General features: G+C 38.0%; 2 protein-coding genes across 2 annotated transcripts in view; one reads left to right on the top strand and one right to left on the bottom strand.

The window, feature by feature from the left end:
* LOC125280859 (gastrula zinc finger protein XlCGF57.1-like) overlaps positions 1 to 25,029 on the bottom strand; it is a 1,316,469-nt gene that overhangs the window by 1,258,320 nt on the left and 33,120 nt on the right. The window lies entirely within an intron of this gene.
* Positions 69 to 7,498, top strand: LOC125243621 (hydroperoxide isomerase ALOXE3-like). The gene is made up of 3 exons (XM_048153399.1): positions 69 to 1,577; positions 5,615 to 5,785; positions 6,436 to 7,498. Exons 1-3 carry the CDS (start codon positions 1,479 to 1,481, stop codon positions 6,613 to 6,615), a joined length of 450 nt encoding a protein of 149 aa, XP_048009356.1. The 5' UTR covers positions 69 to 1,478; the 3' UTR covers positions 6,616 to 7,498.

Raw genomic sequence — 25,029 nt, 5'->3', positions numbered from 1 at the left:
AGAGCTGCAGGATTGGATCAGTGAGATATTCACCAATGGCTTCCTGGGAAGAGATGGCTCAGGTCTGTTACCAGTCCATTATCAGGGCTGTTGCAGTTGAAGATAAAATGTGTCTAGACAAGGGGTGGTGAACCTTTTCAGCATGATGAGCCAAAAAAAAAAAAAAAAAAACCCTTCATTAGGGTATCTCTCAATTGGCACAGTCTTCCAAAACTCCACAGTTCCTTCCCTCAGAACACTTTAAAGTCTGTCATCCTCAGAAAGTTCAATCATTTCAAGCTGAAATGTTGCTTAATCTTCCACTAAAGGGGCTTATAAACAGTCTGATTCAGCAGTGAATAGGTTAATGAGAATGCAATATGTGGTCTTTTTTCTTTTTTTTTTTGCGTAGGCTGGAGAATCTGTCCTCAAAACTCTGTTCAAGATTTGTAAGCAATGTTGGATTCTGTGCAGTACTCCCATGTACAACCTCTGCTGCTTCTCCACTTGCCAACAAGGATAGAAAATGTGTTAACTCTCTTTTTTGTAGATCCTTCTTGAACAGCTTGAGTTTGTTGATAAATGTGAAAACACCCTGCACCAGGTCAGGCACCATCTTTAACTTCCCTTGCAGGTCCACATTCAACCAAATGTCGACCAAAAAAGCCAAATCTGAATCACATAGGGATCACATAGCTCAGGATAGTCCTTTTGTTTCTCTGCAAGGAACAGCTTAACTGGATTGCTCAAAAAAAAGAGAGAAAGCACATTAACTTTTAAAAGCCATCTCACAGCACAGTGATGAAGCAGATCAGATGGAAGATCTTCATCAAGCTCAGCAATGAGATTTTTGAACTGCCTGTGATTGAGAGCATGTGTACGTATAAAATGGATCACATCATTAAACCTGTGCTGGAAATTGTCAAAGTTCAGTGATCTGAATATAAATGTGTTTCACCCGAGTTGTTATTGTCCGATATTCTCTCTTCAATGGTGTGCCGTGACTGCTGATATGACGCTAATGTCACTGTCACTGAATGCTTGGTAAATTTCTGAAAAATCTGACTTTATGATTTCAAAGTGTTTACCTTGTACTTGCCCAGTTTACTGCCTTTGGGAAATTCCCGGGCCACCTTAGGATGGAGCGATGTGAAATGGGCGCTCAAGATTTGAACCCTTAAAATGCGACAATGTAGTCTAGCATATCAAGCAGAATGGTTTTCCATTTCATTCAACAACAACAAAAAAATCCTCCCATTCAGATAGAAATGTTCTGTGCTCATCTTCATTCTGTTCGCTTTTTTGATTCTGCCATGATGATTTCTACTAACGTAACGTTTCCTCAGGCCAATCAGGCAGCGTAAGCAGCTTCTGTCAGTCAATAGGCTAGACATGTTAAATTGTTCTGTTTCTATTTTTAAAAGTGTGTGTGTGTGTGTGTGTAAAATGTCCTAAAGTGAGTTCCTCACAGAAGCAGCCTTTCATTCTTCTTCCTAGGAATGCCATCATCTTTTCAGACCGTGACAGAGCTCGTCAAGTTTGTCACCATGGTGATCTTCACTGCATCAGCCCAACATTCCGCTGTAAACAATGGACAGGTCAGTTAGTCAATTCACTTCCAGTCACACAGAGCCATTAAAGTTGCAGTCTGTGATCCTAATCCCATACACTTTTTATCAAACGAATTGCTCCATACATTCCTCTAGCTGTCCGTTCAGTGTCTCTGTTGTCCTGGCTCTGTGAATGAGAAACAAACATAACTATAAACAACCCCAATCAATCAAGCCTCGGGAGCACGAAGGAGAGGAGTTTCATTTGATTGGCTGTTGAGTTTAAATATAAAAACCTTTCACAAAACCGAATTACAGACTCTGCTTTTAACTGTTGTCTGTTATTAACATTACCTCAAGATGCTTTAACCCCCTAGAGCAAGTAGCTCACGACGAGAAGAAAAACATACTTGGTTATGAACGTAACCACCATCGTCAAGACCACCATCCTTCTGGATACCACCCCCAGGGGAACACCACAGTTGAACCACTGAGGGTCCTTCCAAGGTTTCAGGGCTGCTAAACAGGCCTGGTTTACCCTGATAAAGAAGTGGCCGTGCCGCCAAGCATGAGGTGGGACCCGAAGGTTTAGCCTTCAGGTTAGGTTTACTGCAGAGGCTGCATTCGCAAGAGGCCGAGCTCCAAGACCGGGGAGGTGGAAGCCATCAGCCTTAGCATCCTCTGGAAAAACTTTCTGATCCTGACTGAAGCCATGAGCTGCTGAATGCCCAGATTAAATTTTGAATGAAAGGTGGATTGCGGTCGGTAACTATAGTGTATTTTAGATGAGAGCGGGTGGTCTGACAATAACCCGGTCGCTCCTGAGATGCTTTGACAATAGAGCATCTGTGCTTGAACTTGAAATAAACAAACCTTTCTGCAGTGGTGGCATTCACACAGTCCCCAGTTTCCTGTCCTGAGAAACCTGGCAAGATATTGTGACGGCCAGAAGGAAGCATGTCACCTTCAGCACCATGGAAAGCACCATCAGGGCCACCCCGTGATGTTCAGGACCAGGGATAGCTCCTCCAACACAGGTGTGCACAGTCTCCCTTCTGACAGGGAGCCTCAGCTGCAGGCTGTTGGGCCTAATCAGCAGCCACATAAAAAAGAACAACGAAGCCACAGTAGAAGAGAAGCAGGGGAGGTGAGCAGACGCAGAGTGCTGAGTGTGCCACAGCCCAGGCATTGGACCAGTTCTAACCAAGACAAGCTTGTGAGGGTAGACGCCTAGTGAAGGATGTGAGTAGTCTGAACCACCTTGACTAATCCTACATCCCTTCGACCTTCCCTCCAGATGTAATTTGATGCCACAAGAAGCAACTTGAGAAAGAAGAAGAAATACCTGAGTTACAGTTTTCTCCACATTCCCCTCTCTTATACCTATACCTTATGAAGAATAAAGAAAATTAAGTTTTTATTTACTGAAAGTCTGCCTGGTGAATTGTTTGCTTTGACCTGTTGAGTTAAACCCTCCAATCTTGAATGCGAAGGTTACAATATGTTCTTTGCATTAGAGGTCTGTGTGAGTACACCTTCAGAGAACATTCAACCTTTGTGATCAGATTTTGGAGAGATGTTTTTGAAACAGTCGTCAGTCAGCGTCATTCTGTTCTTGTGTGGATGTTAAAAAAGATTTCAATCTAAATTTAGCTGTACCTGTCAGGTCGGGAAGAAAATCATTATATGTGGATAGCGGGTGAACACAAAGTGAAGTTTAGGCGGGAGCGGGTACATGCGGAATAGAACCCTGTTGGAGCGGGACAGTCCCACGCAAACCTCAACCCTCATTTGGGCTGAGACAAAAACTGCACCCAGGAATGAAATTTGTTGGCTGGGGAGCAGTGAGCTCTTGGTGAAATTGACCCTGAGTCCCAGGAACTCCAGGTAGCTGAGGAGCATGGATCCGTGGTGTGCTATCTCGTCCTGAGACTGGGCCAATATGAGCCAGTCGTTGAGGTAGTTCAAAATGCGGATTCCCATCTGTCTCAGAGGGGAAAGCGCCACGTCCATACACTTGTAAAAGTGTGAGAAACTAGGGACAGCCCTAAGGGAAAGACTGTATATTGGTAAGCCACTCCCTCGAATGCAAATCTCAAGACTCGTCTGTGATGGGGGGCTATCTGGATGTGAATGTATGCATCTTTCAGTTCCAGTGAGAAGAATCAGTCCCCGGGGCAAATCTGCATGAGGATCTGCTTCAACGTTAACATCCTGTGCTTCCGTCTCATGAGGGAGTGGTTCAGGAGTCTGTGGTCAAGGTCAAGCCAGATTCACTCTCGAGTCATCACTTTGGTGCGAAGGACATGCGCTTTGCCCGCTTTTACCAAAGTGGGAACCACTCTGTTGAAGCGCGGGGGTCTTCGGGCGAACTGCAGCAAGTAACCTTGATTTATTATCCCCAATACCCAGCTTGATACTCAGGGGATGGCCTGTCAGGCCTCAGCCCGCTTAACAAGGGATTGGATTAAGTCGGTTGACAGGCTGCTGAGTTGAGGCCTGTGCACCAAGGACGGTGGAAGTGGAAGTTTGCTTTTTATTTTGTTTCACCTTAGGAACGGAGTTTGGTATGGCCGCAACAACAGGGCACATAACAAACATTTTGTCCCCTACACCCGGAACTGAATGGGGTGGTGGGGGAACTAAGCGAGGCAGCTTTGGGGGTGGTTGGGCCACAGGGGGACTTTGCCCCCTTCTCTTCCTTCCTGATGGATCAGGAAGACTTTGGGTCCAGCGTAATCCTAGTCTGGGGTCCCTGGCATCTTGGGAAAGACGGGCGCTTACAGCAGCGAGATCACTGACGTTGCTACTTAGGGTGCGCTGCAGCTACTGAGTCGGCGCAGGCCTGGGGTGACTCGTGGCAGTGGGAATGGCCATGGTGTGGAGTGCTGAGGCAGCTTGCTCTGCAGACGAGTAGGCCCTGCCGGCGAGAGCAGAGGTCGTTCTGCAGGGCTTGGATAGAAGGGCTCGCTTATTTTTCCATCCAACCGCAGAGCCCAGGTGAAAAAAAAAAAGTATATTACAATAATGTACTTAAAGTGCTATATTTTCGTGCACTAATTTTGTACTTAATATACTAAAAATTCTTCTTTAGTACTTCTTAAGATAATCTTAAGAACATCTTGAGTACAAGTGTACTCAACTGTGCTATTTTGAGACACCATGAAATATGAACTTAAATGTGCTTTTAATATACTATCTCTGCATTTTAAAAATGTATTTAGATACTACTTATACTGCATTTGAACCCATGGTGTACTACAAGTGGTAACTAAATATATTTTTACTCCGGGTGCTGGACCCTTTGCCCTGCTGTTTGGGAGAATGGGAGGGCGCAAGGGGCGGGACCGCTTTTCGTGAAGAAAGCAATCCGCGATCACAGAGAGGCTAGACTCAAGTTCTCGCAGTGAAAACGTGAAGTCCCAGTGAGCGCCGCCTCTGCCTAGGACTTGAAATATTGTCATTACGTTGATGCAGGTCACACAGCAGGATCCTAACGAGATGTTAGGAGACCGGAAGCGGTGAAGCGGGTGGATCAAGAGCGGCACTCGAAGGCTGGCAGTCTGCGAGGGCACCGGAGCTGCAGGCGGTAGGCGAGTCTCAGCTGGTCCGCTGCGTTGCCTCTTCAACAGTGAGAAGTGAGCTGTTCCAAGCAGGCGAGAGAAGGTGAAGGCGTTCAGTCCCGAAGTCCAGCGAAGAGAAACATTGTTGTCGTTGAAGGAAAAAGATCTGAAATTCTATGGCGAAATGCTCGCTTATATAGCCAGGCGGCCCACCCATTTTGGCGGGCTTTGGTATGCTGGATCGCCATAGGCTCGCGCAGCTCCGCCATGCCTTCATTGGTTCAAAAAGTTTTCCAGTTTGAACCAATTCGCAGTTACACTGCGTTATTGAAAAAGGCTTAAGTATCGAGGAAAAAAATAAGTTTTTCCCAATATGCAGTATGAGTGCAGTATTGAAAGGGAACCTTTATATATATACACTTTCCACAGCCCAAGTGATGTTAATTATGTGCTCTTATGCTTATTATTCTTTGTGAATATTTGGCTTATATGTCAAATTTTTCACCACTTCTTTCCCCCCAGTTTGACTTTGGCGGCTGGATGCCTAACTACCCCACTGCCCTCAGAAAGCCCCCTCCCAAGGAGAAAGGCCAGACCACTGAGGACACGATCCTGGAGACCCTTCCTGATGTGAGCACGACGGTGAATGGGACGGCTGTCCTGAGACTGCTGAGCAAGGATTCTACAGACCATGTGAGTTTGTACATCATCAGGGCACAGGTTAAAAGACTGCCATTTAATTTTTGCTGTGAAAAAGAGAAACTGAATGCCGTTCTTGTGTTTGTCATTATATTACTCTATATGATGATGGCTTACTTACAGTGCTTTCATTCCTCTGGTTTGCATTACGTGTTACATTAAAAAGGGCATTCAGCAAACTGTAAAGGCCCTGATATACTTCAAAGGAAATCCAAGAATGAACTGATATGACGTAATTTCGAACAAAATCAGGCCAGTTTGTTTTGTGTTCTTTTTGGAAGTTTGAAACGGCTTGCCAAAGCGAACTTTCAGTAAAAGTTCGCTCCAGCTGCAAAACACCATTGTACTACCATTGGTCAGTGACGATAACGTAATAGGAGGTGTGCGCCGAGGCTCCGCCTTCACTCGCTTGGACCGCATTTGACTCATTTCGTGTGTTAGAGTTTGTTGAGGTAAGATCTCCACAGTATATCGCTGGTCACGCATTTCGAACTTTGTTTGAAGTATATCGGGGCCTTAAGTGTAGTGTTGCTGTGGGCACTTACAGAATATTAGTGTGCTGTCATGCATAGTGTGTTATAATTATAAACATGTTTATTATCAACAAGTTTTTTATGATTACAATCTTATTACCCTGTCCGTAGTACCCTCTGGGTCATTTCCCAGAAAATCTATATGATGAAGACATCCCCTGCAAGCTTATTGAAGAGTTTCAAAAGGATCTGAGGGAGTTGTCGGACCTCATCGAGGAGCGGAACAAGAAGTTGGAGCTTCCCTACACCTATCTGAACCCCAAAAATGTGGACAACAGTGTAGCCATTTGAAAGGAGACAGTAGTCCTTCTTAATATGTTTGTCTTTCTAAAGAACCCCAAAAGGGGCCTTTGCAAAAAAAAAAAATATACAGAGTTTCACTAAAATTTCCGGTTTGTATATACTAAAACCCATTTCATTTGTGCGTCACTGCCTGTGAAGAAAGCAAGAGTATGCATGCACATGAACTACTAAAGATCTGTTTGCTCAAAATTACAAAGATCTATGCTCAAAATTATGAAGAAAATGTGAGCATGAATGAATTAATAAAGATCTAATACGGTTTCAAATATGGTGCGATAAACCAAAAATAAATAAATAAACTAACGTTAAACAAAGGGCACAGATTGCACAATCTACTCATCCTTGATTGTCTTGTTAAGATGACGCAGGAGTGCATTCCAAAAGAAGAGTTTTTTGGACCCCTACACCCTTCATCCCTCTCACTCCGGAGGGTAAACCCTTTGAAGGGATTAGGGCATAGGGATTAGCCCTTCCGAATGGAATGCAGTGTTTGTTTCTTGTGCACACATGAAACTCTGTCAATTTTTTATTTTTGCAAAGGTCCCTTTGGGGGCTCCGTATCTTTCTGTTAATAGCTTTGTCAATTAAAAAAAAAAAGAACTTTCATATATTATAAACTAGTGTTGTAAAACTAAAACAGTCCTATCTTTGTTGTTTGTACCTTTGTGTTACAGGGCAAAGTACAGTATGATGCAATATTTTTTTTGTTTTGTTTATTCCAAAAACAACGACTTGTTCAGTTTAGAAACCAGCAAACAAGAAGGGGTCCACTCCAGGGTATAATTCCAGGTGCATTTATGGCATATAAATTATCTAGACATTTACATGATTTTTATTTTAACATAAAAAGTCTCAACATTGCGTCAACAGATTTACATTATTCTTTGTGTATGTTTTTTTCCAAGTGTGGATGTGTGGAAAAGTGCAATTGTGTGTTTAAAATCAAAATAGGGAGCCACAGTGTCAGCGTTTATGGGCTTAAAGGCTGAAGTATAAAGTAAAAGTATAAAGTTTGCGCAAAACGGATACGGACATATGTATTAGTGTCTTCAATGTAACGTTATACTAGTTCTGCGGTCTACATCTCTCTGTGTGCAAGCTCATCCCCTCCGTAAGTCTTTGAAATAATATCTCTATGTCATGTGAATCTACAGCAAAGACGATTATTTTTTTATAGCTCTATAGTTCTCTATGCTTTTCTGTCTAAATACTGATACCTTCCTTAAAATACTGAAGCATGGAATAAATAAATGAACCTCTGATCTCCAGTAGCAGGGAGCTACTAATAGGGGGGGACCAGGAATGGTTGTAAAGCTTTTTTGCTTTTTTTTAGCTAAAGTTGTCAAGTTCTTATTCAAGTACCCAAATTTGTTTACTACAAATGGCACCAATTAAAACCATTGCAAGAATATCACAGATGTCATGAGCTGATGTCAAATACATGGTGTTCCATTGTTACAACCTACTTAGTCTTGCAGACTGATGGCAGAAGGTCTGGACTGTCTCGCAGCTTTCATTGGCCAAAGACTGCCCAAAAGGACGTTTGACCGACATGTAACGCAACCAATCACAGTTTGTTTTGTTCCACGTCATGTTTAGGGGCGTGAAAATTAAAGTCGATATCCCAACAATAACAGACTGGCTTGCATCTAAAAAAATTATTCATTCAGGAACGTGCAAATTCACTGCAACAATGGAGGCGCAAACTATTTTTGAAAATCCAATGTTATGTTGATTCTGGTAAGCACTCAGTCTCACAGTTGTAAACACAAAGGTCTTCCATGAGGGAGCTTTGCCTCATGGCATTTGTTTCCAGGCAGACCATTAAAGAACACAACTCACACATCTCCCGGACATCCTGTAGAAGTCAACCAACCAGATGACGACTTCGAAACTCCTGAAGTGTTTCCAGGTAAGTGTGCCATATACATCAAATGTAACAATTACACAAAATAAGCAAAATTACAGGCCCCACCATGTGATATGCTTAAAAGAGTCCACTACAACAAACCTCTTTAACAATATGTATGCTTAATGAGCACTCTACAACAAAATATAGCTTCTGCTTGGCCCTGATGGCCAACGATTTCGATGTGTGTGCAAAGTTTCAAGAATTTTTGAGCATGTTAAGGGCCCAAAAATGCCTGAATAGTAAAAAAAAATATTATACTAAAGAAAACAATAGGGCCTTCGCCATTTGGCTTGGGCCCTAATAATCACAATTCAACCAAACTAAAATAAAAAGATATCCAAAATTTACATCTGACTCGCATTCAATAACATTAAACAATACTCTTGTTAGAATTCTTTGTCTGAATTGTCTTTTGATTATCGTCCAGAAAGTCCTGTATGACGTCCAGTGGATGAGTGCAAAATCAGTTCAAAGAATGAAAGACAATGTCCTCCCATTTGAAGAAAGCTGAAGAATTGAAGAAATCCATGTGATGCAACAAAAGTGTCTTTTTCCCAGGTTCAGAAATCAGCATTCAATTCTTGGTGGCCCACCATCTCAAATCCATGAGAGAGGTTCTCAACTCGAGCAATAAACCTGACCTTTTTTACCAAAACACTGTCATTAAACATTCAAAATTATCTCTATACCATTTTTCTCTTTAAACTGAGTGTTTAAACATCTATATCCACTTTTATGATGAATGTGTGTTATCTACGGAAGAGGATTAGGGCCAAGCAATAATAAAAAAATAAAACCATCTCGAGATTAAAGTTGTTAAATTTCAAGAAAAAAGTGGAGATAAAATGTTGAGAATAAACTCGTTAAATTACGAGAAAAAACGTGTAAATTTCGAGAAAAAAGTGGAGATAAAATGTTGAGAATAAACTCGTTAAATTTCGAGAAAAAAGCAGAGATAAAATGTTGAGAATAAATCATTAAATTACGAGAAAAAAAGTTAAATTATGAGAACAAATTCATTAAATTATGAGAAAAAGTCGTTAAATTTCAAGAAAAAGTCGATAAAATGTTGAGAATAAAATCGTTAAATTACGAGAAAAAAACTCGTTAAATTTTGAGAAAAAAGCGAGATAAATGTTGAGAATAAAGTCATTAAATTACGAGAAAAAAGTATTAAATTATGAGAACAAATTCATTAAATTATGAGAATAAAGTCGTTAAATTTCGAGAAAAAAGTCGATAAAATGTTGAGAATAAAATCGTTAAATTACGAGAAAAAAACTCGTTAAATTTTGAGAAAAAAGTCGAGATAAAATGTTGAGAATAAACTCGTTAAATTTCGAGAAAAAAGCAGAGATAAAATGTTGAGAATAAAGTCATTAAATTACGAGAATAAAAAGTCATTAAATTATGAGAACAAATTCATTAAATTATGAGAATAAAGTCGTTAAGTTTCGAGAAAAAAGTCGATAAAATGTTGAGAATAAAATCGTTAAATTACGAGAAAAAAACTCGTTAAATTTTGAGAAAAAAGCAGAGATAAAATGTTGAGAATAAAGTCATTAAATTACGAGAAAAAAGTCATTAAATTATGAGAACAAATTCATTAAATTATGAGAATAAAGTCGTTAAATTTCGAGAAAAAAGTCGATAAAATGTTGAGAATAAAATCGTTAAATTACGAGAAAAAAACTCGTTAAATTTTGAGAAAAAAGTTGAGATAAAATGTTGAGAATAAAGTCGTTAAATTTTGAGAAAAAAGCCGAGATAAAATGTTGAGAATAAAGTCATTAAATTACGAGAAAAAAAGTCATTAAATTATGAGAACAAATTCATTAAATTATGAGAATAAAGTCGTTAAGTTTCGAGAAAAAAGTTGATAAAATGTTGAGAATAAAATCGTTAAATTACGAGAAAAAAACTCAGATAAAATGTTGAGAATAAAGTCATTAACTTACGAGAAAAAAGTCATTAAATTATGAGAACAAATTCATTAAATTATGAGAAAAAACTCGTTAAATTTTGAGAAAAAAGCTGAGATAAAATGTTGAGAATAAAGTCATTAAATTATGAGAACAAATTCATTAAATTATGAGAATAAAGTCGTTACATTTCGAGAAAAAAGTCGATAAAATGTTGAGAATAAAATCGTTAAATTACGAGAAAAAAACTCGTTAAATTTTGAGAAAAAAGTCGAGATAAAATGTTGAGAATAAACTTGATAAATTTCGAGAAAAAAGTCATTAAATTATGAGAAAAAAGTAAAATGAGAAAAAGTTAAAATGAGAATACTCATTAAATTATGAGAAAAAAGTCGTTAAATAACGAGAACAAATTCGTTAAATTAAAAATTTGTTCTCATAATTTAATGACTTTTTTCTTGTAATTTACAAACTCGTGTACGTGTAATGCATCACGTGTTATTTTTATTAATACATAATTAATTCACAATGTATATTAATAGATAGCTCACTCACTGGACAGAGCAGACGCTTGGGAAGTCCGGCTCTTTTCAAAGATTCGACTCTTTTGGCTCGGCTCACTTGGAAGAGCTGGCTCTTATGGCTCCCAAATGACTCTTCATTTAGTATCACTCAGAGCCTTCTATTTTAGCCCACTTTAGCAATTGAAAATGAATGGTTTTTGTGTTGGTAAGCAATTTTTTATTCAGTGTTTTCATAAAAGCCTTAATTTTATGCATTTTTTGTTTTTGTTACAAAAAATACTATTATTAAACATTTTAATAAAACTTTTATTGAACAATTGAACACAGAGCCACAGCAAACATATAAAATAAATAAAGGCATAGAAGGCAAATAAAAGCCAGTTTGGGTTAAAAATCTTTAAAAGATATGTAGTATTAGCATTATAAACACTGAATTAGTACCTATTACCTAATACCAATAACTTATGAAATTAAATAAAGGACATGCATCAAAACATTTACATTTCAATTTATTAACATTTCAAAATATAAAAATCAAAAATGACCAAATCAATCAATTGGCAATCATGCCAATACTCTGAGAAACAGGAGTCTACCCGTGTTGCCATATTCAAATAAAGGCTTTTTCACAAGATGTAACATAAGTTAATATAAGAGAATCTAATTTTCGGCTCCAGCCCGTCTACAAAAAAACCCCCCTGCTCTGTACTTTAATGACACCTATGCTTCCTGACCGAAGGAGAGGTGACAAGCTGAAGCTATTTGTGGCAAACCAAATGGTCACCAAGAAGATAAAGAGTCTTTGATCTGAGATTTGTGGATCTGTCGATCTTAAAGTTACCGCACTCTAATCAGCGTTTTCACGATAGTGGATATTCATATCTGCTACAGAGCTTATTACGGCCCAAGCAGATGAACACTGGATGATTCAGTTGCTCGGTCGTAAACTAAATGACTCTTTATAATTCCCTATAAATTATTTCATTTGAGCTAATTTTGCTTCCTTTTCCTTACAGCCTCCATGCGTCTGCGCATTTTCTGCGCAAAAATCTCTCAAAATGCATATGAACCATAAAAACTTAAGAACAAAATAATATACCTTGATTATGAGATTAAACCAAATGAATCCAAGTACAATAACTATATACAAACACACAAGGTCAAGTCACCTTTATTTATATAGCGCTTTTTACAATGCAGATTGTGTCAAAGCAGATTTACATTGATAACTGGTACATAATTTTTGCTGCACAGCAGCTCTTAAAGAATAGTGTCAATGCAGGCAGATCAAAGCACTGATGAATAAATGTCAAGAATACTATTGAATATCAAATGTCAAGTCAAATGTCAAGTGTCCCCAACTAAGCAAGCCAAAGGCGACAGCAGCAAGGAACCCAAACTCCATCAGGTGACATCAGGTGGCAAACAAGTGGCAAATAGATGTTAAAATGGAGAAAAAAACCTTGGGAGAAACCAGGCTTAGTTGGGGGGGGGGGCAGTTCTCCTCTGGCGAACAGTGCTTTGTTACAATCAGGTTGCTATCATAAGTCTGATAGGATCGCAACAATCAATAAATTTAGCAGATTGCTGCTGTTGGATATCCGTTCGCGGTCACCGAACTAGCAAGGATGCTAAGGACGGCCCCTAGCGTCAGTTGATAGTGCAGCGACTGGGGCTGGAGTACAGTGTTCATATTAGGACATTCTTAGATCTCAGTCGTACAACGAAAAATTTTCAGCCATTGGATTAATGTACTATTAGGCATTGGACAAAAAGTCATCAGACATAAGAGCATCGGGCGAAACGGCCTCAGGTGGAGTGTGGGGGTTCGCATTGCCCCGCCCCATGTGACATCACATGCATGAGGATCAGATCAGAACAGAAGAACAAGAGCGACAGATGGATGCAGAGGAGGTTTATTTTGTTTTAATTAAATGCTACACTAATTTCATTTTATACAGAAGTGAACATACATTTTGTGAATTTTATTTGCACTTTTAAAAAGTTAGCCAAACGACATATTGCAACTAACGTTAGCTAGCTTGCATTTGGCAGACTATTGTGATGTTAAAGCGTGTCGCACTATTAGATTGCTTGATTAAAATGTGATTGTGTTATGTAACGAAACATTTTCAACACAAAACATAAAACCCAGATAATCAGCTAGCATTACACTAATCAAAAGCAAATAATAAAGCTGGAAATGAGGGATGGGGATGGATGGAAATAAGTTAATTATTTGATATATTCTATATTTTTATAGATAATGTAAGTTTTTATATTTAAATACATTTAAATACATCTGATATATCCTGTTTTTATCTTTACACATAGGAAGACATATATTTATTTAATTACTTTTCTTCTATCTAGCCTATATACTTTGCTTTTCTCTATAACATCAAGCAAAGTCAAAAATCAGAAGGCGTTCATGGGTAAGAAGACAAAAAATGTATAGCGTCCTACAGAAATATTGTCACCCTTGGTAAACATGAGCAAAATGGCTTGCCTTTTCATTATTCTTCATGCAGAGATTGACAGGATAGGGCAAAGATGGATAAATTTATATGTTCAAACAAAAGAAAAGAAGAAACATCGCAGCCCAGAAGATCAACGGACATCAACCCATTCATTGTACCAGCCTGCAAGAAAATCGTAGGGGTAATGATAGGGGAGGACGTTGTCAAAGAAATGGACAAAATCCCATTATCTGACAACACGATGAACATTGCATTGACGACATGGCTGCTGATATAGAAACACAACTAACTAAAAAACTGGCAAATTTGCAGTCAAATGGATGATTCTACGGATTGCAGCGGACACTGTCATCGCCTGACCAGTGTGCGATATACTGATGAGGAATTAATGCAGTAGGAGAAGAAATCTTTATTGCCATCGATATGTATTTGAAAGAACGGGGTTTCAATGGGGGCATGTGTCATAGTACTTGCACAGATGGAGCGGCATCTATGACCGGAAAAGTAAAAGGACTGGTAAACCTCAATGTAAGCCAACCCAACAGAGAATAGAACAACAACGTGAAATGCCTGGTTCATTTTGTTGCTGTGTTGGTCTAAAGAAATTCTTCTTTTGCTTGATCCTGTTTTTGACATTTTAATCGTCACACTGATGACTTGAATGGGAGTCAATTCTTTAAATTCTTTACTTTTAAAGAAGAACAATGTAGAATGTGTTTTATGAAAATATAATATATAGATAAGATCTAATGTGTGTGTTTAATGTTTAATTTAATAAAAAAAAATACAATAAAAACAGTAATATTGTGAAATAATATCAAGTTACAAAACACAAAGTCACTCCAAAGGGAGTTACTCTCTATATAAGCTCTGTTTCTGAACTCCCTGAAACACCTCCTTTGTAGTCTTGAATTTTTCTACACGTCATAGTATCCCTCATTTAAATAATTCCCACCCAAGTCATTCGCCAAAAAAAAAAAAAAAAAAAAAAAGAGACGAGGCTTGATTGTTGCATTAGTCGTGTGTTGAAAACTTTTCGAAAGAAGGGGCTTCATAGAGACAGGAACTGAACAGTGTTACTGACAGACTGTGAAGAGAGGAGCTGCAACAATGGAGAATTTGGAATCATACGTAGAACCAAAAAACAAAATCAAGACTCTGAAAAAGAACATGGGTCCCCTTTATATGATAGACACTTTAATGTTTTATTTCTGCCTCCCTCAGAATGAATAAGGGACCAGTGACATCTTTTATTTTTCAACTCTGGAAGTATTTTTTTTTTCTTTTAAAAAAATTAATTTGATCAAAGAATGTAGATTGCATTGGAAAGTAAAAGTAGCCTAAGCCAATGTGAGTGTGCACACCAACGCAAAAAACGTGAGGTGTAAAAGTGTAATTTAAAAAAAAAAACGCCTCAGGTTCGTTTTTTTGGTTTGTACCGTTAAGCACAAGCGCCACATACTGGCAGGGAGTGAATTTGCATGTTCACTCTGCGCATCGCCAGTGAAAATCGCTTGGGTATGAACACAAAAAACATCTCGAAAAACGCTGTCGATAAACGCGTCCCGGTGTGTACAGGCCTTTAATGACTGGTTTGTCATCACTGTGCGTGGTTCTTATCTAAGTAACCCTAACAATAACCCACCAAAAAATAAAAGCAATGTAAAAGAAAACTCCCATCTGGATCAGAATAAACAAGATTAATCCAAGTACAGTAACTATATACAAACACACAAGGTAAATTTAGCAATGATGATTAAATTATATTTTCGATGCCATGTACACCTCAAGTAAATCACACATTTTATCATCAGTGTAACGATAGGAATGGCTCGTGGAAATCTTATCACTTATAAGATTCAGAGTAGGCCTCGCGCACCACTGATGCATTAAATAAACCGGGCTTCATTTGCGCTGATATTGTTCTTTTCAGTTCGTACAGGAACTTAGTGCTTATATAACCTCCGAACGCATGATGTAGGCTTTATAATGACTTAATAGCAAAGGCTATAGAATAACACTTAAAGGGATTTGCTAATCCCTTGCTAATGCACCAATTACAACAAAGAATCGCGGGTTTGCACAACAGCATTGGGCACACAGTTAAAGGAGAAGCTAACAGGACAATATTTTATGGACTTTCGAAGCAAAAAAACAAGTGGGTGTATGCAAATACTGATCCTTAAAAGTCGTAATACGCAAACAACCCTGAGCAAAAAATAAGTATACGTGCATATGGCCCCGACTACACCACTGGTCACGCTGATCCTGAAGCCGCCACTGCCCACAGGCTCCATGGCCTCCATGCGTCTGCGCATTTTACCACTTGATAACAAAAACAAAACAATCAATCCCTCGAAAAACTGAAAATAGCCACCAAAAAAATCTATCAAAATGGATATGAACCATAAAACCTTAAGAACAAAATAATATATGCGGCGACTGGAGTGTGAGATGAACTCTGACCCTCCTCACCCTCACCAGCGGCTTCTGGATTCATGTTTTGAATGCAGGAATCGCCCAACATCAACGTTATTATTTCGATAGACTCAGTCCAGTTGTTGGTCAGGAAAGCCCACAACTCTAAAACTGTGGCTAAACCACACAAACAGCAATAAACTAAGAACTCTTAAAACACAACAATGAAAAACAATGTAAAACATAAAACTCCCGTGTGGCATGTGGAGAGCATGAAGACAGGCGTCAGCCTCTTGTTGACGTCTGCTATAAAACATAGCTAAAACAATATTGCTCTGAGCGTGTGACCGTGATTCATGTGCATATGTCAGTCAGTGTGGAATCACACGTCAAGTTCAGAGAGAGTTATTCAATCCATTATAAATTCTGATTTTGGCCGTCTCTGGAATGGATCAAACCATAGATATTAGCCTACCTGATGAGTTCAAGTAAATACACTGGAAATCCGTGCTCATTCAAGGATGTGCGTTTATTTCATGTACGGAGAAGGCACGGGCGCCTGCAGGATTTCATCTGAATGTTTTTTAAATCTCCATTTAGTGCATGTTCACAGAGGAAAACGGCTGCTTGTTCTCTCGACACTGTCTGTTTTAATGAGAAATCGCTTCAGGTGATTCAGTGAGAGAGCAGTCCAAACGAATGCGTGCGAGTGGATTCAGACCGTTTTGCAAAGGCGTTTTACCAATTCATAATTTAAAACACAATTTAAACATCAGAAAATGTGAGCAGTTCAGTTGCACAGCTGTTAAACTGAATATACGAAGCTAAGCAAGCTTTTTTATTAAATATCCACAACACAAACAACAATTTGCATATTCATTGATCCATGTATTTTAAATGAGGCTAGGGTGTAGAGTTACATTCAAGCTATTTTAAGACATGAAGAATTTTTTTTTCACTTGATTTTTTTTTTTTTTAAATGTCATTTTGGTGATCAAAGATGAGTTTTAAGGGATAAAAAAAATCTATTAAATCTAATAAATCTATTCTATAGTTAAATAATTTTACATTAGATTACAATTTCTGTACCTGAAAATCTTCTGTTTAAACCTTCAACTTGAAAAGCACCATTTATTTCATTTATATGTTTGTTCTGTTGTATTTATTTGTGCTATTACTCATTAATTTGATTATTTGTTACTATTTTTTTACTTAATGTTTATTTGTCTGACAGTATTTAAAATACAAGTTAATCTAGTAGCTGTTGGTGTCATAACCCTGCTGTAATGTCCTATTGTCAGCGCTGGTGGCGCTATAGCGCACTGAGTTCGAGCGATCTGCAGCAGAGCAAGAGAGAACTGCTGTGGGTGAGTCGCTTCTGCTGCAGCTCCGTGTTAAAAGTTCAAAATAAAAGATTTTAATGTTGAATGTTAGACGATGTATGAAGGGGATTGCAACACATTGAACACTAATTGACGTTCTAGAGTGTGTTTTCTGTTCATATTTTTGTGTATTTGATAGTTTTATTTCCGTTTTTAATTAACTCGATCTTTCCATGTGCGCCATTTTCCATGTGCTCCCTAACAAGTGAAATGTGTTTCGAGTAGATGGAGCTGAAGCTACTTTACTCTCTCTTTCCACTGCTCTGTGCTGGTAATTGTTTTTGTGAAATGGTATTTAATTAAGAATGTACTGTTTTGTAGAGCATGTTGTTTTACGAAAAAATTTTTATTTCTATTCATTTCATTCTATGTTTAATATAAAGTGGAAGATTATAATCTTAAATTTAATGCTTTGGATCGTACAGTAGTTTTCAATATCAATTAGGAATATGAATAAACAGAATATATTAAATATATATAAAAAGCCACATTGTTTATTGTTATATTGATAGCAGCAGAGCTAATGTGAACTCACCCTTTAACTACTTACTGAATTCAGCGCAAGGCTCGAAATTGCGACTATTTTACTCGCATATTGTTCCTGAAATTTAATCTGTGCGATCTAAAAATATATTTGTGTGAGTGCTTATTGTTGTTGCGACCTGTTTTCATTTCTCTGCAAAACATTATTAAATGAAACCGCATGCACGGTTTGTGCCTTACGTGCGCTGATACAGTGATCAGTCCACCGTTCTAGCTACATAACCTATTAAACTTCATCTTTACTATCTTAACTTTAATGCAGACCTTAGATTAATGTTTGCTGTCAATCACTCTCTTTCATTGCGCTCTGTTGTTATGTGACGGGGCTAACCACTGCGTGAAACGCTGACAGATTTCTTCTGTAAGCCACCTAAAGTCACAAATAATCCTGGAGTTGATGTGGTTGATGTGGATAAATATAAATCATTTTATCGGTGTCCCCAATTTCATGTCAGCCCTGTTACCCTCACCAAAGAACCCTGTATAAATAATGGTACATTCCAGTGACATCACTTCCAGGAAGTTACATCATCTCTAAACCAGGATGCCAACAGTTCAAATAAAAATAAGTTTCTCTCTCTCTTCTATAATTTTCTATTTTTGATGATTTATGAGGTTTGATTGAGGGGGGAAATCATGCAATGTCAAACCTGTTACCATTTTTGAAGCATACATTTAAATACTTATTTATTTAATGTGACATAATTATTATCTACAAGTAATATCCCTTTAAAGTGTACAAAATGTGCTTTTGTGATCTGGTCTGTAAGCTAGCAAATTAGCTTTAAATTGTCAAACCTGTTACCATCAACCCTTTTACTTTTCAGAGTAACAGGGATGATAGATTAGATGTCAAACTTAGCACCGATTTTAACATTTATCTGTGTCAAATGCAAACATTTTAAAAGGTCATCCCAGGTGTATTATTGATGTCTATATCATTCAGTGTGGGTGGCATATGAATATCAGTTACATTTTTAGTTAGTATTTTTAGTATTGTTGGTACACGAATATCATAATTCAAGTATTAACTATTTAAATGTATTATATAACCTTAATATATAATATATTTTAACCCTAACAGATGGAGTGTGTAGCTTTTCAATTTCTTAAACAACCATGGTTGAAATGTGTGTTCGTGGACATATTCCAGGATGACAAAGCCAATATTCATCAGGGTGAAAGAATGGTTCAGAGAGCACAAAGAATCATTTTCACACATGAATGGGCACTTCTGAGTCCTGACTTTTGGACTTTTAATTTTATATGTAAATGTTCAGCTGTGCACAAGTTCAAGATTATTTGCGACTTATATATTTCACATCTGGAAGAGAGGCTTACACTTGTTTTCTGTGTGTGCGTTCATTCTATGAATCACACGTATGCACATCTGAGAAATGATCGCAAGATCAAATTTAGGAAGGTTTCTGCACAACATTTTATAAATGAGGCCCTTGATCTCTTAGAAATTCAATGTTTCACTAATACAGCCATGCAAAGTGAATGCAAAACAATATAAAAATTAGTATTAAAAGTATTATGTAAACAAATGTATGCTGAAGAATGTGTCTCACGTCATCCCTGTTACTCTGGTCAGTCCTGTTACCATTATGTCAATCCTGTTACTGTCATTAATTTCATAAATAATGTAAAAATATTTAAAAATGGTCTTTCAAGTTTTTCAATTGTGACAATCACTCTATTTTGTTTTGGACAGAGTCCTTTTAATATCTCTCTTGTAAATATATATATATTTTTCTTAATTGACAGGTGATCAGCCTTCAAAATTAGGATGTTCTTGGTCATCTGAATGACAAATATAAGATTTGTTTAAAAAATAACAAATTTGAAACAATCCCAGTGAAAAAAGGGACAAAAATACTGCTCATATATGTAAAAACTATTACATAGTTCCAATTAAAACTGTAGTATATAGTGATGATTATGTCTGTAACAGGGATGACAAAAATATCAAAACATGAGGAAGAAAAGACGTAATAAAATAAATGATATAAGCCTGAGATGGCCCAATACGATTTCTTGTCATTTTAGGTTGTCTTCATTTCATAAGATTTTTTTTATTTTTTTATATATATAATATATATATTTTTATATATATATATATATAATTTATTTATTTATTTATTTTTTTTATTTTAAATAAACTTATTTTTTCATTTTTCAAAGTTGAAAAGGCACTGATTTCGTGGAATTGACCCATTTAGTCATAGCTAAATAGTCTTAGTTTCTTCCCGGAACTAAAGTATGTAGGGTTTGTTTCTGTTGGGACACTCATTAGTGGTGCACTATTGGCGCGTTGTGTTCCTTTGGCAAAGAGCAGTAATGCTGGCATTTTAAACTAATAAATGTTGACTGCTTTGGTAAACTGATTTAATAATTAAAGACATGTTTACATGTATGTTTTATTGGAATTTTTCAGGAGGTTATGTGCAGTTATTCACTATATTTGTATTTTTGCCATTTACATGTATATGCTTCAATTAGCATTAGCTTGTGCCTTATGTGTGTCGTTACAGGTATGTTTATGGCTTGCTTTCAAGTCCATATATGTTTAATTATATAAATAATAGGGATGCAGGGATGCACCAATATGATTTTCTGGGGCCGATACCGATATTAACAAACAATTATTGGCTGATCACGATATGTCACTTCCTCTCTTATTTGAAATATTGTCATCAAAATCATTCCTTTCCATTCTATAAATTTTTTTATGTAACCGATGGTTTTTTTTATTGTATCTATCAGGTTGATTATATAATTATCTGAGGCAAGTGTATACCGATTTTTCTCTTTTGTTGTTGGGTGACCACCATTACACCGTTGGGTTGGAAAGAAAATCATAAGCGGATAGTGGATGAACACGGAGTGAATTTTAGGTGGGAACGGGTGGGTGCGGAATAGAACCTTGCAGCGGCACAGTTCCACGCACAGATATTTTAGTTTAATTTTTTAAGACATGCATCAATTAAGGAAAAAGTGCCCTTTATAACAGCAGGAACAAGACCATGTTGCCAGGTCACATGTTTCCCAGTTACTTTCTAAAGCATCCTTTACATCTTTCAAGGGCTTCCTGCAATTGAAAATGCAAAAAGCTATTTAGTTTTCCAGCTCAACTGATCATTGAATCATTTAGTTAGCGTCAAGTGTAGTAGTACACTGTTATTAAATGACCTGCAGTCTTCTGTTTTGGCCATGGCTGCATGGACATTTCCCTCTTCTATCAAGGCTTGACCCACTCTATTCTGGGGGATGAATTTTGTTGCCAGATCACTGCATTCATCTAAAATACAGTTAAACACAACAGCATAATTATTTGTAATAATGTCCAACTTAAAATCAGTTCAAGAAAATAACAAAAGATGATGTGGATACACTCACCGTCCACCATATTGAGATCACCTGTATATTCATGCAGTTATCTAATTAGCCAATCATATGGCAGCAGCATAATGTAAACATAACAACAACATGCAGATACAATTCAGGAGCTCCAGTCTTCACATCGACTATCAGAAACAACAAAACAATAACCACGGCATGGCTGTTAGTGCCATATTTCAGAACATGCTGATCTACTAGGATGTTTCTCACACAAAAGTCTCTGAGTTTGCACAGAATGTTACAAAAACTATTGAGTACGCAATAATAATGGGGTGGAAATGCCTAATCTGAGGCACAGAAACTGTACAGTACTGTAAAATAATCACCTTTTTCAGTCCAGTGAGTTTGTGCCCATGAAATCTGCAGATTCTTGTTCTTGGCTGCTGTTATAGCCCATCCGCCTCAAGGTTTAATGTCTTGTGCACGCTAAGATGATTTTGATCATGAGTTGCTGAAGTAGTTTACTAGGAGTATATTTCAAAGTGTACTTACATCTACTAAAAATGTACTACTAGTATTAAAATAGTAAACTGCTAGTGTACTTATACTTGGAGGAGTTGGTGCTGGTTTGCAAGAATTACAATTCCTGTTCATCAATAAGGTGAGAATTAGACCCATTATAAACCCAAATACACTCAAAATTAAGTACATGAATTGATAAGTGTACTTAATATTTCATGGAGTTAAAGACTGTGTCACAATATATTACTTTAACTTCATCTACATCACTCTGCAGCAACAACCCGCTCATCTTCCTTGTAGGATTCCACTGTTTGTACAGGAAAACATTTACTTACATTCTCAAGTTGGTGTCTTTGTACTTCACAGTACCTGCAGAAGTACTTAGAAGTGCTGAAACTCTGTGTAGGCACCAATAGAGTGTGACCCCAAATTGTCACTTACAATAGATAATAGTGTTGCTCAAACCACATGACCAGATGTGGTAACAATTCCATGTTCTTGGAGCTGACAACATTCTAGAAAACACTGTTTCCTGACCAAAGGATTTGAAGTCTGTCTCTTTGAGCCATTCCAATATGGAGTTAGCAATGTTGTGCAAAGTCAGCAAGTGTGAAGTATACTCCAACAAGCTTATGTTTTTATTCTTGCTGACCCAAGTGGTTTGACCACTTCAGAAGCATCCTGATACAAGATAAGTTTTAAGATTATGTCACCTGCTTGCAGAAATAGCTGGTTGGATTTGAAGACAAACATCACTTGAGATACCATCAGAAATTAGATGATTCTGAGACACACTCTTGCCACACAACAGGATCTTTTAGAATAGCTCTTAAAGTGTCAGGTAGGGGTATGTATTGTGCATTACAGTCTCTTCTATTTTCATTGGTGCTAAAGTAAACATTTTGTGGCTGTCAAGTTCTTCTGAAAATACTGCCTTCTGCTATATTCAGTGGAGAGATGAGAGCTACATGCAGCGTGCAAATCAGTTTCCTGAAGACTCTGAATCTATCTGAGTATCCAACATGTTCATATTTACTCTGTCTCTTTAATCTTGTCTTTTGTGTATTAATGACAAATTGATGATAGAACAAGATATTTTACCTGTAGTTTTGCCTAAGATTTTTCATGTAAAAAAACTATTTATTATAAAATAGCAATTCAATAAGAAAATATCTACAAAAATAAAACTTACCATTTACCAAACTGGTCTCAACTATGGATTCCCATTTCCATTTCCCTTTTAAATGCTGCATAGGTGTTTTTCACAGGTATTCTGAAAATTAATGAACAGGTGTTGGCAGTTGGGAACATTGCCAGTTCATCATCATGTTCATGAAGGAAAGACAGCTCTGGCTGGGTTTGAAATCCACAAGAATTATGTGTTTCCATGGCACCATTATCAACGCCTATGAATCTACAGTGGCCATGTGGTACATGTGGGAGCTTTCAGAAAACTCCCAGCTTACAAGCTGTAATTACGAGCTCTACGAGGACGTGAAAGCTTTTTACAGGCGAGAATTTGGTAACTTCAGGCATTATGAGGCCGCGTGAACGCACCTTTAGCAACAGCAGCAGGTCAATTTACGGCACCATTCAGAACATTCATGTGCATGCAGGTAATTCTTTAGGCTTTAAGCTTTGAAGCTCTGAAATGGCGATGTCCATTATAGGGAGCTTTAATTAAAAAAAAGTGGTGAACTATGTACAAAACACTATGTACACATCTCTAGGCAGCAATACGGAAAGGCACAAATGAATATTGGCATTACCCCATTGTGCATTTTAAAGATGACAAGTTTGCCTGTATGACCTGCAGGAACACATGTGGTGTGAACTCTTCGTTGAAGATGCCTCCACAGCTCTCCACAAAATCAAAGAGATTCTTGCAGGGCAAGGGGCATTATATAATGGTCAGGGGGGTCCTGCCAGTCCAACACCTCAATGATGTGGGGCGAGCTGGGACCTTGTTTCCAGGGGAACTAGTTTAGGATGATCAGGAATGTTGATATATTCCATGTTTCTTGTTTTCCTGGCAAATTTCAGTGCCACTGGAAGGCCATCCTTGCATCAAACTATTCGATGAGTTTATCACTGATGTCGTAATTCAAGCAGATGTCTTCAGACAGACTATCGTGGACAGCTGCTGGTCCTCAGAAGAGGGAAGGACATCAGGGCTGCTGCTAGGAGGTTCCTGATCATTACAATCCTCTACAGTACATGTGATACGCTGTAGAGAAGTCTGAGCTTTTACTTTTTTAATTATTATTATTCAAACAAACACTGTCCCAGAGGGACTAGTATGCATCCGATCTAGGCTACATGGAATTGTGAGCATTCTGAAAGACTGCTTGTGTATCCATCAGCCTCTCATTGAGCTCTATAAAACAAATGTGTTTTACATTCATCACCATGTGCATTCCACATATAAGACAACAACCAAAAGTGTAAAATGACAAAAATAGTTACAAAAGTTTATTCCATTTTAGAAAGAACCTCTCTCAACTTTTGGTAGTGAGCAGGAGGAATTCGGCGATAGGGGAGATGGAATGGACGCTCACCGCACAAATAAATTCTGTGTACAAAATCTTTTGCCTCTCCACAATTAAGTCGGACTCTGGAGAAAACCTCACGAAAGGACACGATCAGACTCGCCAACTCCTCCTTCCATAACTTGTAGACCTCGTTTCAATATCTATGTCGTCCAAACCATACTTGTGCAGTAACCGCACAGGGTCAACAGATGGATTGGGCTTGGGGAAAGCTCATGAGTAACATGATCAGCATTTGAGTGAGTAAAAGGGGTAGAACAAGCATATATATGAGGAGTAGATACAGGAAAAGTGTTGAACGCAGGTAACGCATGAAGAGCTGCGGCCTTCTCGATCATTCCGGATACAGTTGGTAAATGTCTGCAAGACTGTAGGTTGTTTTTTGGTGTGTGTGCTTGTGTTGCCGTGGTCTTGTTCATTTTGTTGGGCGTTTCATCTCTCCCACTCGGCACCATGCCTCTGTTTGAGGTGCTGCAGTAAATTGATTGTACTGCTACCTTTATAAAATCCTGTTTAAGATAAGATAGTTTGTAGGGGTCTTCCTCGTCTACTTACTTTCTCTTCTTCGTCTTGGTATCAATGTGTGCTCGGCAAGACTGTTTTGTGCTTGAGCGCCACCAAGTCATGTTTTACTGTAACTTCATCTCCAGGCACGTGAACAAAAGCGCCACTCTCATTGGTCTGCCAGTTTTTAACACGGCGCGTCAAACCAAAAAAACAACGCTTTTACGCCTGCCGTTTTTCGTGTCGGTGTGCACACTCACATTGGTGCCCTTTGTTTAGTCACGAGGCGTTAAACGTCGGC

This window comes from Megalobrama amblycephala, linkage group LG1 (genome assembly GCF_018812025.1).
Source record: "Megalobrama amblycephala isolate DHTTF-2021 linkage group LG1, ASM1881202v1, whole genome shotgun sequence".
In the NCBI taxonomy this organism is placed as follows: Eukaryota; Metazoa; Chordata; class Actinopteri; order Cypriniformes; family Xenocyprididae; genus Megalobrama; species Megalobrama amblycephala.
Note: the sequence above shows the minus strand (reverse complement) of the source record. Positions and strands in the feature narration are given on the sequence as shown.

Coding starts and splice junctions, on each gene's coding strand:
- LOC125243621 (XM_048153399.1), top strand. CDS start 1,479: ATGCCATCATCTTTTCAGACCGTGACAGAGCTCGTCAAGTTTGTCACC. Junction 1,578..5,614: donor CCGCTGTAAACAATGGACAG/GTCAGTTAGTCA, acceptor CTTTCCCCCCAG/TTTGACTTTGGCGGCTGGAT. Junction 5,786..6,435: donor GCAAGGATTCTACAGACCAT/GTGAGTTTGTAC, acceptor CCCTGTCCGTAG/TACCCTCTGGGTCATTTCCC.